Source organism: Eptatretus burgeri, chromosome 14 (assembly GCF_056783735.1).
Source record: "Eptatretus burgeri isolate ZD-2024b chromosome 14, Ebu_testis_v1, whole genome shotgun sequence".
In the NCBI taxonomy this organism is placed as follows: Eukaryota; Metazoa; Chordata; class Myxini; order Myxiniformes; family Myxinidae; genus Eptatretus; species Eptatretus burgeri.
Window position 1 is genome coordinate 3,824,441 of NC_140974.1, and position 13,409 is coordinate 3,837,849.

At 41.2% G+C, this 13,409-nt stretch overlaps 1 protein-coding gene across 5 annotated transcripts in view; it reads left to right on the top strand.

Annotated features, from left to right (window-relative positions):
• The window catches only part of LOC147012574 (astrotactin-2-like), a 954,475-nt gene that overhangs the window by 244,348 nt on the left and 696,718 nt on the right, over nt 1-13,409 (top strand). For all 5 annotated transcript variants that reach the window (XM_085853556.1, XM_085853558.1, XM_085853557.1 and 2 more), the window contains one exon: nt 1,968-2,114. In XM_085853556.1, the coding sequence (XP_085709682.1) occupies nt 1,968-2,114 (147 nt within the window). The remainder of the gene's footprint in view (nt 1-1,967; nt 2,115-13,409) is intronic.

The window sequence follows — 13,409 nt, forward strand, 5'->3', positions numbered from 1 at the left end:
GTTTGGAGATCCAAGTAGGATTCCAGACTGTATCAAAAGCACGAGATATGTCCAGAGAGACAGCCCTGATCTCATGTCTGATATTGAGGGCCTCCATCCATTGTTGGATGATTCGAAGCAGCATGTCCAAGGTGGAGTGATCAGGTCTGAATCTGAATTGATGATTTGAGATGAGGCTGTTGGAGAAAAAGAATGATTTCATGTCAACTGTGATGATGGATTCGATGACCTTGCTGATGATTGGTAGTAAGGTAATTAGTTTTGTAGTTAAGTGGATCCATTTTGCACCTTTTTATGTAACGCTGTGATTTCCAAGCAGATGGAAGATAACCTCGGGTAAATGATAGGGTGAAAAGGGCAGAAAGAGGATGTGTGAGAGGAGCAGAGCAGATTTCTCGGACATGTGAGCTGATGCTGTCCAGTTAAGTTGCAGTCAGAATCGAGTGTTGTCAGAATCTTTTCCACCTTCTCAGGTGCAAAAGACACAGAATCCAGAAGTATTTGGGTCCGGAGAGAAATAGAGAGATAGAGAGCTGGAGATGTATCTATAGATAGATTCGGGACACAATATTGTGTAGCAAACGTAGAATTGAGGCATCCAGCCTTCTCCTGAGCAGAGTCGGCTGATGTGCAATTTTAAGTAAGGGAAGGGATGGAAGGGGAGCATACGTTGGAGACAGACTTGACAAGGAATCACCAGGTTTTAGAGGAGGGAGACAAGTTTGAAAGCTCATTCTTGAGATTTGACAGATGTTGTTTTCTGGCTCTCCTGAGGGTAGATACACATTTGTTGCGGGCTTGTGGAATGATCTGAGGTTGCTGTTGGTTTGATTTGCCTTCCAGTAAGAGACTGCAAGTTGTTTCAGAGCAACTGCCTCACCACAGGATTCAGTGTACCACAGGCGGGAAGTAGGGAAGGCAAATTGAAGACGTGATGGGATGAATCTGTACATAAGTGAGCAGGTTTCTGTGGAAGAATTCCCAAGCTGAGTTAATATCAGGGGTGGTAGGTCGAGGAGACTAGTCCTGAAGTGCGACGGCAGCTTATAGTCTCTGCCAGTTTGCCGGAGTGAAACGCCAAACTTTCCGGTGCTGTGGCTGTAATCTGAGAATGGCCAGAGTAATGTAGACCTTCACAAGCACATGATTAGATGAGCCAATTGTGGCAGAGGATGAGCAAGAAACATTGGTGGGGAAGTTCCTCATCACCAAATCCAGAAAGGAAGATCTCTCTGTGGGATATTGTGGTTGTCGAGTCCATTGCCCATGGTGATGGGGCTATCTTCAGGGTGGGAAAGCTTTTCTTTTAATGGAGAAGTCAGGGTCTGATGGAGAAGAGGAGATGCAGTCGGCATTATGTTCACAGGAAGAGCTGCAGTGAACAGGAAGAGAGGGAGAGCATGGGGAGAGTGGATTGAATCTTAAACAAAACAAAAAAAAGAAAAGAGGCAGTGAGAACGAGAGGAGCAATGAAGAAAAAAATGAGGATTGAGTGGAATAAAATGGAATCGAGTTATTGGACAGAAGAGCAATGATTAGTAAAAGGGGAGACAAATGTTGGAGAGAGGCAAAGAGACAGAAGTGGAGGAGGGAAAGATGAATGAGAAACAAAAGGGGAAAAATCAAAAGGATGGAGGGGGATCTCGCAAGCAGGTAGTGAACTGAAAGAGAGAAAGGAAAGTGATTGGATGAGGATGATTCATTTGTCTGTTAGTACTTAGTGCTGGCGATATCAAAATGTCCAACGGCTTAACTCAAACGCAGAAACTTCTGCTATTATTCTCTGTCCAATTCTTGGATTAAATTGATGAAAGGAAGAAAGATCAAGATGTTGGAAATATCATAGAGAATGTGTTGAAGGTAGTAAAAGTGTAGAGCATAACAATATTAAAGATAGTACACTTCACACAATGCACATTTTGTCAAAGTTATCAATCCATCCTTTGACTTGTTTGCCTCTCTCCCAGGCTCACCCCGCAGTCCGATCAGCAAGACGACATTAGCTTTGCTCAGCGTCACCTCTTGCTTCCTGGCAGTGGCGTGTGGCATGCATGTTGCATGCCCACTGACCGTGCGTGTCACTTTACACGTACCAGAACACTTTGTTGCTGATGGTACGTACACGACACCACTTCGTTATTATCGCAAGGCCTGCTGAGTTACTGACATGTTTGTTTGTTTTTAATGCCAGCACATAGTGCAGTCAGGCTGCTGATCTAATTAGTACTTTGGCTGAAGTGACATGGAGACATTTTCCATGGAGTAGCTTGTTTTAATTGGTTCATTTTGCTTGCTTATTAACTCCGCCATTGAAGGTGAAGGAGGTTATGTTTTCATCCCTTTCTGTATGGTTCTTTGTTCGTCTGTTTGTTTGTTTCTGTGTACAGGATGTCTCAAAAAGTTGCGGGCGGATCCGGATGAAATTTTGTTGACAGGTTTGACGTGTGACAAGGACGAACTGATTAGATTTTGGTGAAGATCCGGATCCGGATCTGACAACGAGAATTTTTTTAAGTGATTCTTCACCATTGAGAGATAGGGCTAAAGATGATATGTAGCACAATACCTCAAAAAGTTGTGGACAGATTCGGATGAAACTTGGTAGACGTGTTGTATTGAGGGTGTGGCCATGACGAATTGATTCGATTTTGGTGAAGTTCTGGATCCGGATCTGGAATCGACTACTACAATTTTTTTTACAGCGATTCCTCACCATTGAGAGATGGGGCTAAAATTGATATATAGCACGATATCTCAGAAAGTTGTTCATGGATTCAGACGAAACTTGGTGGACAGATTGGGTGTGTCGCAAGGACGAATTGATTCGATTTTGGTGAAGATCCAAATCTGGATCTGGATACGAGAATTATTTCATCTTTAAAGTGATTCTTCACCGTTGAGAGATAGGGCCAAAAACGATATAGTACTGTATAGCATGATATTTCAAAAATGTAATGGGCCCGATATGTTCTTGTGGATCAGGCATTACGTGACGAAGGTATGCACTCTACCTAGTGCCCTTCTAATTAAAATTTGGATTCATTTTTGATTTAACATATCGTATCGATTGCAAAGTTATAGATATGTTTTGACTTTTCAGGCTCACCACAACTGTTGTGGTAAAAAATATTCTGTGGAAAGATATTTAAATGTGAAGGTTTCCTAAAAATAAGAAATATATTTATATATATATATATATATATATATATATATATATATATATATATATATATATATATATATATATATATATATATATATATATATATATATGAAGGTTGAATGCTTCATCACATCCAATATTGGTGGTATGATGACATACAACGTTATTGAGTGAGAGATAAAGTCTTCATGTTAAAACCTTTTTTCCTGCTTTAACCCTCAAGTTGTGTGCACCTTTTTGTATTCACATTCTGGCAGAGCCATGATGTAGTAAGATTCCCAGAGCACATGGAAGTGTAGGGTGCGTGCTATATTCACAGAGCTCATTGGTATATCGGTGACAGTATGTAGAATCAAGTACCGAGGGTTGAAATAACATAACACACATATATATCTTCTTCTTCTTTCAGCTGCTCCCATTAGGGGTCGCCACAGCGAATCATCTGTATGATGCGCATAGTGATTTGGCACATGTTTTACGCCGGATGCCCTTCCTGACGCAACCCTGGTCGCCTCTTACGACACAGGGATATGGTACACCTATTTTAACTGGGGTATACACCGGCCCAGTATATATATATATATATATATATATATATATATATATATATATATATATATATATATATACATATATATATATATATATATATATAACAATGTGAACTACAGCATGGATTGCTGATCTGTGTATTGTTCAGAAAGTTTGGTCCTAAAGCGGTGGCTATTACCATTGCAGCACAGGAAGCAAAGATTGATTCTCATTTTTAGGTCATCTCTACCGAGATGACCTAATAAAGCCGGACCAAGTGTACATCCGTCCGTCCGTCAACAATTTTTCTTTCTGATCTTGATGAAACTTAGTATGTGGGGAGAGGTCGATGAGTGTTGCACAACGATATAACTTTTGTCCGGGTTCAAGGTCAGGGACGAGGTCACACGGTCAGTTATAAAAATCGCCATTTTCAAAACCTATCTAGTCTGCCATTCTACAAGATATTCGGCAACTGTTTATTGATTATGATAGTAAAAAATATTATCTTGTATCTAACCGGACAAATTTTTGAATTTGCTTCCCGTTTGATCGTCACGTGATCTGGAAGATGGCCAAAAACGCCGTTGCGATTCGCAAAGAAGGAAGGAAGGAGAAATGAAATATAAATATAAAACACATTTTTAGCCTTTTATATTTATACATTTTCCGCCGAAGATGCAAAAGTTTTTAAACCCGAAATGTAAATGTCGGCATTTATTTTCAAAATATAATTTCGTGCGCACGCGCCAAAATGCCGAGTCTTCTTTAACCAAACTGCGCAGTAGTCTTTGGTCATAACTGAACATTGAGAACTTGTGGTATTATAGAGATGACCGTCACCCCCACACGGGGGTAATTTTTAGCATGTTCTTTCTCCAAACTGAGGCTCATGGAAGAGCAAAGCAACAGAGGGGAGAAAGGCAAAACCCAAACACCAGGGAATGGGGTGAGAAGCATGGATTGAACAAACAGGTAAAGAGGAAGGGGGAAGAAACAGAAACAGATATGAACTCGATGGTATATGGTATTCATAGACTACTTACCCCACGCAGTCTTGAAAAAGACTTGGTGTGCGCAGGGTCGATGAGAGGGGGGGGGGATAAGTTGGGGTAACTACCATGGGGCCCTGACATAATTGAGACCCGTAATTATTCCTTCAATATTTTTGTTTCATTTCATGATTGTTTGTGATGATAAAACACCGGAGGCAATGGAATTTTGTGTCTCCCAACAAGCCCTTCAGGATGATGCCATTGTAAATGGACAGTGACACACACCCTCAAATATACTCCTGTGTGAACGATTTACATAATCACAATCGTGGTAATGGTGGTCGTTTGGCAGCTTAGCTGCCGGGTAGCTATCGTTTATTGAAGCGCGACTGTGTCACTGATGCAGTGCCCCGCGACCAGTACACACACTGGAACTGGTACTCGTTTCGCCGACCTCGGAAGGATGACAGGCTGAGTCAACCCCCTGGTGTATTAATTCAGCGGCCGACGGGGCTTGAACTCAGGACCTTTTGGATCCCAAGCCGCAACCCTAACCCTAACCACTGAGCCAACACCAGGCTTAACATGGTAATGATGTAATGACGTAAATGAACACACTGAGTTTTGGCCACACCCCGATCCGGATCAAGTGTGTTAAACGAATCTGGATATTAAACAAATTATACTTTGAAAAATTTCAATGTACCCTCAATTGCGCTGTATTAAATGGTCATGTAGCATATGGTAAAGTTTCAATTTCCTCTGTTGAACGGTTTTTGATGTACGCTCTGAAGAAAATGCAGACAAACGTATGTAAGCAATCGATTGCTTCACCCTACGCTTCGCCTCATGAGCTCGAGCTATCATGAGGCACGCAGGATGGATGAAGACACACAAATGAGCCAGGACTAAAGTAGGCCTACACATGAAAGCACTCAACAGGATGTGTTCATTAACTAGAGAGTTCACAGAACACCTTGCACTGCCCAGTCTTGAGAAAACGACATGGGAAGGGTCTTTTTAACGCTTACTTTACATTTTGCAGCACTATCTCTTTTTCCTACAAGTTGCGGGGTCGTTTTGTTTGTTTGTATATTTTTAACTTTGTAATTATTTTTCATTTTTTCTGGACCTCGATATTTCCCAACGCTGAGAGAGCGAGCAGCAAATTTCATTGCTCAAGATGGCGTAAAATAGCGTGATATTTTGTCAAAGTACAGCGAAATGGAAGTTTCTTGAAAATGTCAAGAAGGCAATTTGTGTTCTCGTGTTCAAGTATATAATTCAATTGAAATAAAATAAAGATTTTAAAGTCTTTAGGGGGGAGAAAACTTTTTTGGGAAGTTTAACGCCGTTGATACACCGTCTTTTACACCACCTTAACATGTTAAATTAGTTCTTCGTGTCTGTTGTTTGTGTCATTTATGACGTCACTATAAACAGCAAGTTTCCTGTTTGGACTGATTTTCAATTCAGTTTGAATGCCAGAGAAGCAGTTTGACAAAAAAAAAAAAGCAAAAAAATCACTTTACTGATGCGCATGCACAATTGGGACAACATTGCATACAATTTGCCAAATTCAGAGCCAAAGAACTGCTCAGCTGCAGTTTCATGTTTCAATTCAAGTTCCGATTCGTGTTCTACATTGTTCAAAATATAACCTTAAGCTAAAGGAGCAACACTGACCCAGCAGCTCTGCTTTCATTTATTTGTGACCATAAATCTGTCTTCAGATGCGAGTGCCACACGGAGGCCATCCTAGTATCGAGGTGATGTGTTGGCATAATTTATGCACATTATGTCAGAATCATGTCGTATTTACATTCAGTGTTGCTCATTTTATTTAATTAATCCTTTTTGACTGCGGCATCACCTCCTGACTGGTGATCGGCAGGGCAGATACAATGTGTTATTGCGGCAGACGATGCTTGTTATGACCAGATCATGCAGCATTTGCTTTTATGGGACTCAACTTGTGCTTTGTTGCCTTGTCAAGTGAGGTGTTCGATATATATATATATATATATATATATATATATATATATATATATATATATATATATATATATATATATATATATATATATATATGTCATCACCACAGTGTGATTCTTCAACCAGTCTTGGCTCGTAACAATCATCTCTCTCTTTCTCTCTCTCTCTCTCTCTCTCTTTCTCTGCTCTCTCTCTCTCTCTCTCTCTCTCTCTCTCTCTCTCTCTCTCTCTCTCTCTCTCTCTCTCTCTCTCTCTCTCTCTCTCTCTCTCTCTCTCTCTCTCTCTCTCTCTCTCTCTCTCTCTCTCTCTCTCTCTCTCTCTCTCTCTCTCTCTCTCTCTCTCTCTCTCTCTCTCTCTCTCTCTCTCTCTCTCTCTCTCTCTCTCTCTCTCTCTCCGCTCTCATTTTCTATTTCTTCCTGTTCCTATCATCTTCCAACCAGGCCTTCTGTCTTCATTATCTCCCCCTCTTCATATTCCTCCTCCTATTTGTTCTTATCCCTTCTCTTGTCTTTTACCTTTCCTTCCTAGCCCAAAGCATTACAGGTAACTGTTGTCATTGGTTTAATTAAGATGCACTGTTAAATTTACCAAAAGTGTGGATATCAGAGAGCAAAATGGTCAAATGAACAATGTGAGAAGATAGAACACGCTTGTCCAATCAGTAACAGCTCTTCAAGATGATAGATGAGATATACAGCAAATATCTTCTAACATATATCTAATAAAAAAACAAAAAGTGGAAGAATATTGCAAGACAAACTCGAAAGAATACAATGATTGAAGGAACACTTTAAGCATTTGCATAACATCCAAGTTTCTGTTGAGGAGAAGTTCTTAACGATATTTCAGATTATAAATGCTGGTGAATGAATGGATTATTTAATCGAGGAAGAAATCTGAATTGCCATAAAGAAGCTAAAGATAAATAAAGCACCAGGAGTGGAGAACGTCACAGTGTAAATGATGCATGCAGGAGGAGCTGGGCGTACAAGAAAAGTAATGCATCATCTTTGTAATAAAATCTATAAGGAAGAGCTTTGCCCTTGAGATTGGGAAAAAGCCATTACAGCACCAATACCTTAAAAAGATAAAGGATTGTAACAAACTTTGGAGGTGTAGGTTTATGGAGTATCCATGGGGTAATTTTTACAAAAAGATACTCTCATAACGACTAAAAAAAAAAAACTGTAGAAAGAGCTTTTCGACCAGGAAGACATATCTCTGACCAACTGCTCATTATAAGACAACAATAGGGAAAGTTATTTGAAAAACCACAAATTTTATACAACTTCATGATTTCAAACAGGCATTGGACAGCGCTTGACAGAAAGGACTATGGAAGGTCCTACAAATGTGTGGAGCACCAGAGAAAACAGTCATATTAAGAAAGGATTTGTACAGTCAATTGGAAAACGTAATAAGGGTACAAAGTGAACTCACTGATCGATTCAAAACAAGAGTAATTGCAGACAGGGATGCAACACCTGACATAGTAAACCTGGCAAAAAGCTTTTGAATCAGTAAATACAGGAATTTCTCTGTCAATTGGTCAGTTAGTTAATAATTTAAGATGTACTGATGGCATTAATCTGATAACGAAATCACAATGACTATTAAGGAAGACCATGGACGAAGTCTACACCAGTTGTAGAAGATTCAGTGTGAACATAAAAAACAACAAGAACAGCAAAGCATCAAGTGAACTAAAAATGAAGCACTGAAATGAGGAACTTGAACAAATAACTTGCCTTCTCTTTCTGGAAGGCAAATCTGACCGAAGGCAATCTCAGTGCTTTCCAAAAAGCCCGCAACAAGTGTGTGTCCACTCTCAGGAGAGCCAGAAAGCAAGATTGGTCGAACCTCAATCATGAACTTTCAAACTTGTCTCCCTCCTCTTAAACCTGGTAGCACCTTGTTAACCTCCGCCATCTTCGAAGATGGATGGAGGTTACTGTTTTCACCCCTTTCTGTTTGTTACTTACGAAATCTAAAGATTTCGTAAGTATATTGATGCCTTCCGTTTCTGTTTGTTTGTTTGTTTGTTTGTTTGTAGGCACGATAACTCGAGAACGGAAGAAGCTACCAATGTCAAATTACACCACGTGATTCAGGAGGGTGATGGCCAGCGCTGATTACATTTTGGTCAAAATCGGTCAAAGGTCAAGGTCACAGTGAGGTCAAACATAATTCCGTAAATTCACGTGGAGAAATGGAGTATTTTTGCTTCGCTCGACGTTACGAGTTCGTTTTAACTTCGATTTTAATTTTGTCTTCGGTTTTTGCGATCGCTTAGGACGCTTAACACTCGGTTGTCGAAATTCTGGTAAAAATCGGATGTTTTGGAGACGTTTTAAGATTGTATAAAAATATTTCACTCGACGCGTCACGGGTCGTCCCGTGATGCAGTGCGCTCGAGCAGACGCGTCGTTGAGTTACGTTAAGGTGTAATATAATTGCGTGGAGAAATGGAGATTTTTGCTTCGGTCAACGTGACGATTTTTGATGGTTTGATACAGAATCATCGTAGAAACTTCTGGTTTGCGTCGCTATCTTCTCTATAGACAGCTTTTATTAGACAAGGTCAGAGGTCAAGTTGACGATTTCGTAAGTACCAGTCTATGACTGCTTGTTTGTTTGTTTGTTTGTGAACAGTATTACGGAAAAACTCCTCGACGGATTTCGACGAAACTTGGTGGGGGGGGGGGGTTAAGTATGATCCAAGGATCATGCCATTAAATTTTGGACTTGGTCCCCCCCCAAAAAAAAATTGTTACCCCTCTCCCCCCCCAAAAAAAGGAATTTTTTTTCATTTCTACATGTTTTAAGTGATTTCCAACCCCCCCCCCAAAAAAAAATTGTTAGAGAAAAAAAAATGTTTGCAACATTTTTTTCAACAAAATTTCGTTTTTTTTTTTTGCATTTTTACATGTTTTAAGTGATTTCCAACCCCCCCCTACCACCAAAAAAAAAAAATGTTGGAGAAAAGAACTATAACTGTCAGCACTGTTAACATCATATTTAATGAATAAGATATAAGGTTCACTTTAGTGACCCAGCAGTATTGGCGGCGGCGGTTTTGCACTCTCCCGAGTGCTCCCCCTCTAGTTAAGTCTGTCTCTCGAGTATGCTCCCCTTCCATCTCTTCAAATGTAACCACAGCCGACTCCGCTCATGAGAATGCCGAATGCCTCAATTCTGTGTTCGCTTCCATATCTTGTGCCCCCAACCCCTCACTTTCGGTACCCATCCTTCCCTGTCATGCCCAACCGTCCTGGACTCTGTGTCTTTTGCACCTGAAATGGTAGATAAGATTATATCAACCCTCGATTCTGACTCTGCGATTGCACTTGACAGCATTTGCACCTTCGAAGGTGGAGAAGGTTATTTCAACAGTGGAAATTGAGTTTATTTCTTGCAAATGCTTAAATATTCGACACAACCTTCAACTCTGACTCTGCTATCAGACCAGATGGCAACATCTCACGTATCCTAAAAACCTTCCCTGCTGCTCTTGCACATCCTCTCTCTCTCTCTGTCATTTTTACCCTGTCATTTGGGTTCGGTCATCTTCCATCTGCTTGAAAATCCACCATCATCGCCGCAATACAGTGAGGATGGCAGAAGAAGGTGCAAAAACGGATCCACTCAACTACAGACATATCAGCTTGCTCCCAATCAACAGAAAGGTCATGGAATCCATAATCGCAGTTTTTTTTTCTTTCTTTTTTTGCATACTTTGTCGAGGCTTGCATAAGAGCTCAGATACAGAACATATTGTTGTATCCTGGATAATCAAATATGCTGAGTATGCCAGTCTTCTAGGCTGAGGAAATATACACATGATTCAGATGAAGGGAAGCCAGGTGGGAAAAAGGAGGAATGAAAGAGTGAAGGTGAGCAGTACTTCTTGATTTTTGTAGTTTCACCAGAAAGGGATTGCTGGTGGACCTTGAAATAAAAGTTAATATGAAATCTTTCCTTTTCTCCAACAACCTCATCTCGTATCACGAATTTGGTTTCAGACCAGGTCAGTCCATGTTGGACATGCTGCTTCGACTCACCCAACAATGGATGGAGATTCTCAATGTCAGACATGAGATCAGGGAATTCTCTCTGGACATACCTCATGCTTTTGATACAGCCTGTCATCCTGCCTTAATCTCCAAAATATCTGCCTATGGCATCCAAGGCCAACTTCACACATGGCTTACTGACTTCCTCTACTCTCGTAGATATTGTGTGGCTCTCAATGGAATCCTTTCTTCTCCCTCCCTATCAAGGCTGGAGTTTCACAAGGTAGTGTTCTGGGCCCAGTCCTATTCTTGATCTTCATCAAGGATCTCTCTGACTCTCTGGAAAATCGTCTTTATCCGTTTGCTGCTGACTCCACCCTCTGCCATGACTTCCCTCATCGTTTAGCCAGGCAGGCAGCAAACTCTTCCCTCTCTTCAGACCATGAAAAAAACAAAAGACAAGCTGGTCAAAAAGTTGGAATTTGTCTTTCAACCTGGGAAAATCTCACACTCTCAATATCTCTCTCCTCTCTCACACTCTCTCGGTCTGGTAACCCCTCCCCCCCCCATACCTTTTTAACAATCTGACTGTGGACCGAACTCTTGAGGTAGGTCGTTCAGTCATTCAAACTCCTGGGTCTCACTATCAGCCATGATCCTTGTTGGGAAAACCACATTTCAATGTTGGCCTCCAATGCCAGCTGCCAACTGGGCATCCTCTGCCATACAAAGTCCTTCCTCAGCACCCCTGAACTCCTGTCCACCGACAAGGCCTTCATCCGCAGCTTGATGGAGTACTGCTGTCCCCACTGGACTAGTGCCTCTGCCTCACATCTGGGTTAGCTTGACACTGTGGAAACCAAGGCCTTTGAGATTATTGGAATCTCCTGTGGTGAAGCTGAGTCTATGGGCTTCGCCTTTGCAGATCGATCTGTTCTCTCTCTCTCTCTCTCTCTCTCTCTCTCTCTCTCTCTCTCTCTCTCTCTCTCTCTCTCTCTCTCTCTCTCTCTCTCTCTCTCTCTCTCTCTCTCTTCTACCACTTCCTTTTCTGGGCTTGCACCCTCTGCTCTTTCTGTGCTTTGTCCTCTCCTCCTGCCCCCCCCCACCCTCACAAGGTATCTGCAGGGTTCACATGGTCCACCATCACCCCTTCTGGTTAAACTACCCCAATCCAGGATCACTGCTCACCTTCACTAATTTATTACTCTTTTTTTCATGCCTGTGGAACCAACTTCCAGATTCTCTTCAATCCCATTCTTCCCTCCAGTTTTTCAAGACAGTTGTTCACTCCTGCCATTTCAGATCGTCCCCAATCCAAAACCATTATCTTTTCTACCCTCGTTAACCCCACCAAAATCCCTCCTAGTTTTTCAAGTTTTCCTCCTTGGAGATTCCTTCTCTCTCCATACAAGCATGTTCTACATCCTGTTTTCGTCGGTTATGTCCTGATCCGTTCGGTGGGTTAGCTCTTCCACGGGCCTCGACTATGTAAACAAAAGAAATTGCCTCGGTGCTGTAATTAGAGTATCTGTTTTGAGTCTGGGAGGTTGGTGGTTAGAATCCCAGCCGAGTCATACCAAACACTTTAAAAACGGTACGTTCAGCTTGCTTGAGCATTTACAAGGACAGAGCATGGACAAACAACCAGAGGTTTGCAATAGTAGTGCATGCTTTGTTGGCTTAATGGCTCCTCTTGTGTTGAAGCTCCTTGTAATGGAACTCGTGTATATTGATTTGAATGCAAGTTTTTTTTTAATGTATCTAGTCGGGACTGTGAGTGAGGATGGTTCATGTGAATCAGATTGGCTTGGGCATGTAAAAGGAATGAAGTCTCATAAGTTACTATATTTGCTTTCCACAGTTATTTGAATGGAGATCGATGTTGCAGCTGTCCATACCATAAATTGATTGATTGTAACAATGAGGGAGGACTTAATGAAGGAAAACTTGAAAATGCAAAAAGTTATTGCTGTGATGAGAAACAGAAGACTGTGCCATCATATTTGTTTTAATTTTTTTTTAATTAAGCCAATTATTGTTTTAATTGACCCAAACACACAATTTTCACTGTTGCACTCTCTTGGATTTCCCTTGATATTCATGCAAAGTTTCAGGCTGCTAGGTTTCATGGTTTTTGGAGTTCTCGAGGCGACATATGTCTGGTGTTGGCTTAATGGTTATGGTGGTGGGTTTGGGATCCTAGGGTCCTGAGTTTAAGTTCTGTTTGTCTGTTGAATTAACACGAGGTGGGGTTGATTCAGCCTGCCATCTTTCTGAGGTCAGCAAAATGAATACCAGCTTGCTGGTATCCTGTGTTGGAGTGGTGACCTGTCAAGGATTGTGCCCAATAGCCAAGCAGCACCATAGCTCTGCATAGAGTATGGTCCCAATAGATGGATGGAATGGAGGAAAAACACACACACACACACACACACACACATTTATTATTATAGATTTGAATGACTGTCATTTTCTTTGACAGGTTCATCTATTTTCATGGATTTCTTTCCAACTGATTGCCACTCAGTCTCACCCATGAAAACATTGCACATTGGAATGAGAGCATCGTAATGGCCCCAGTCCAGGATACCATTGTATGGCAGACAACGACGTTTCATTGACTCCTCCTGTTATGACAATAGCTTTTGCAGTGGAATGCTGTTTGTTTTTGAAGTAAACATTGACCGTCAAATCGTATATCTCATAATTTCG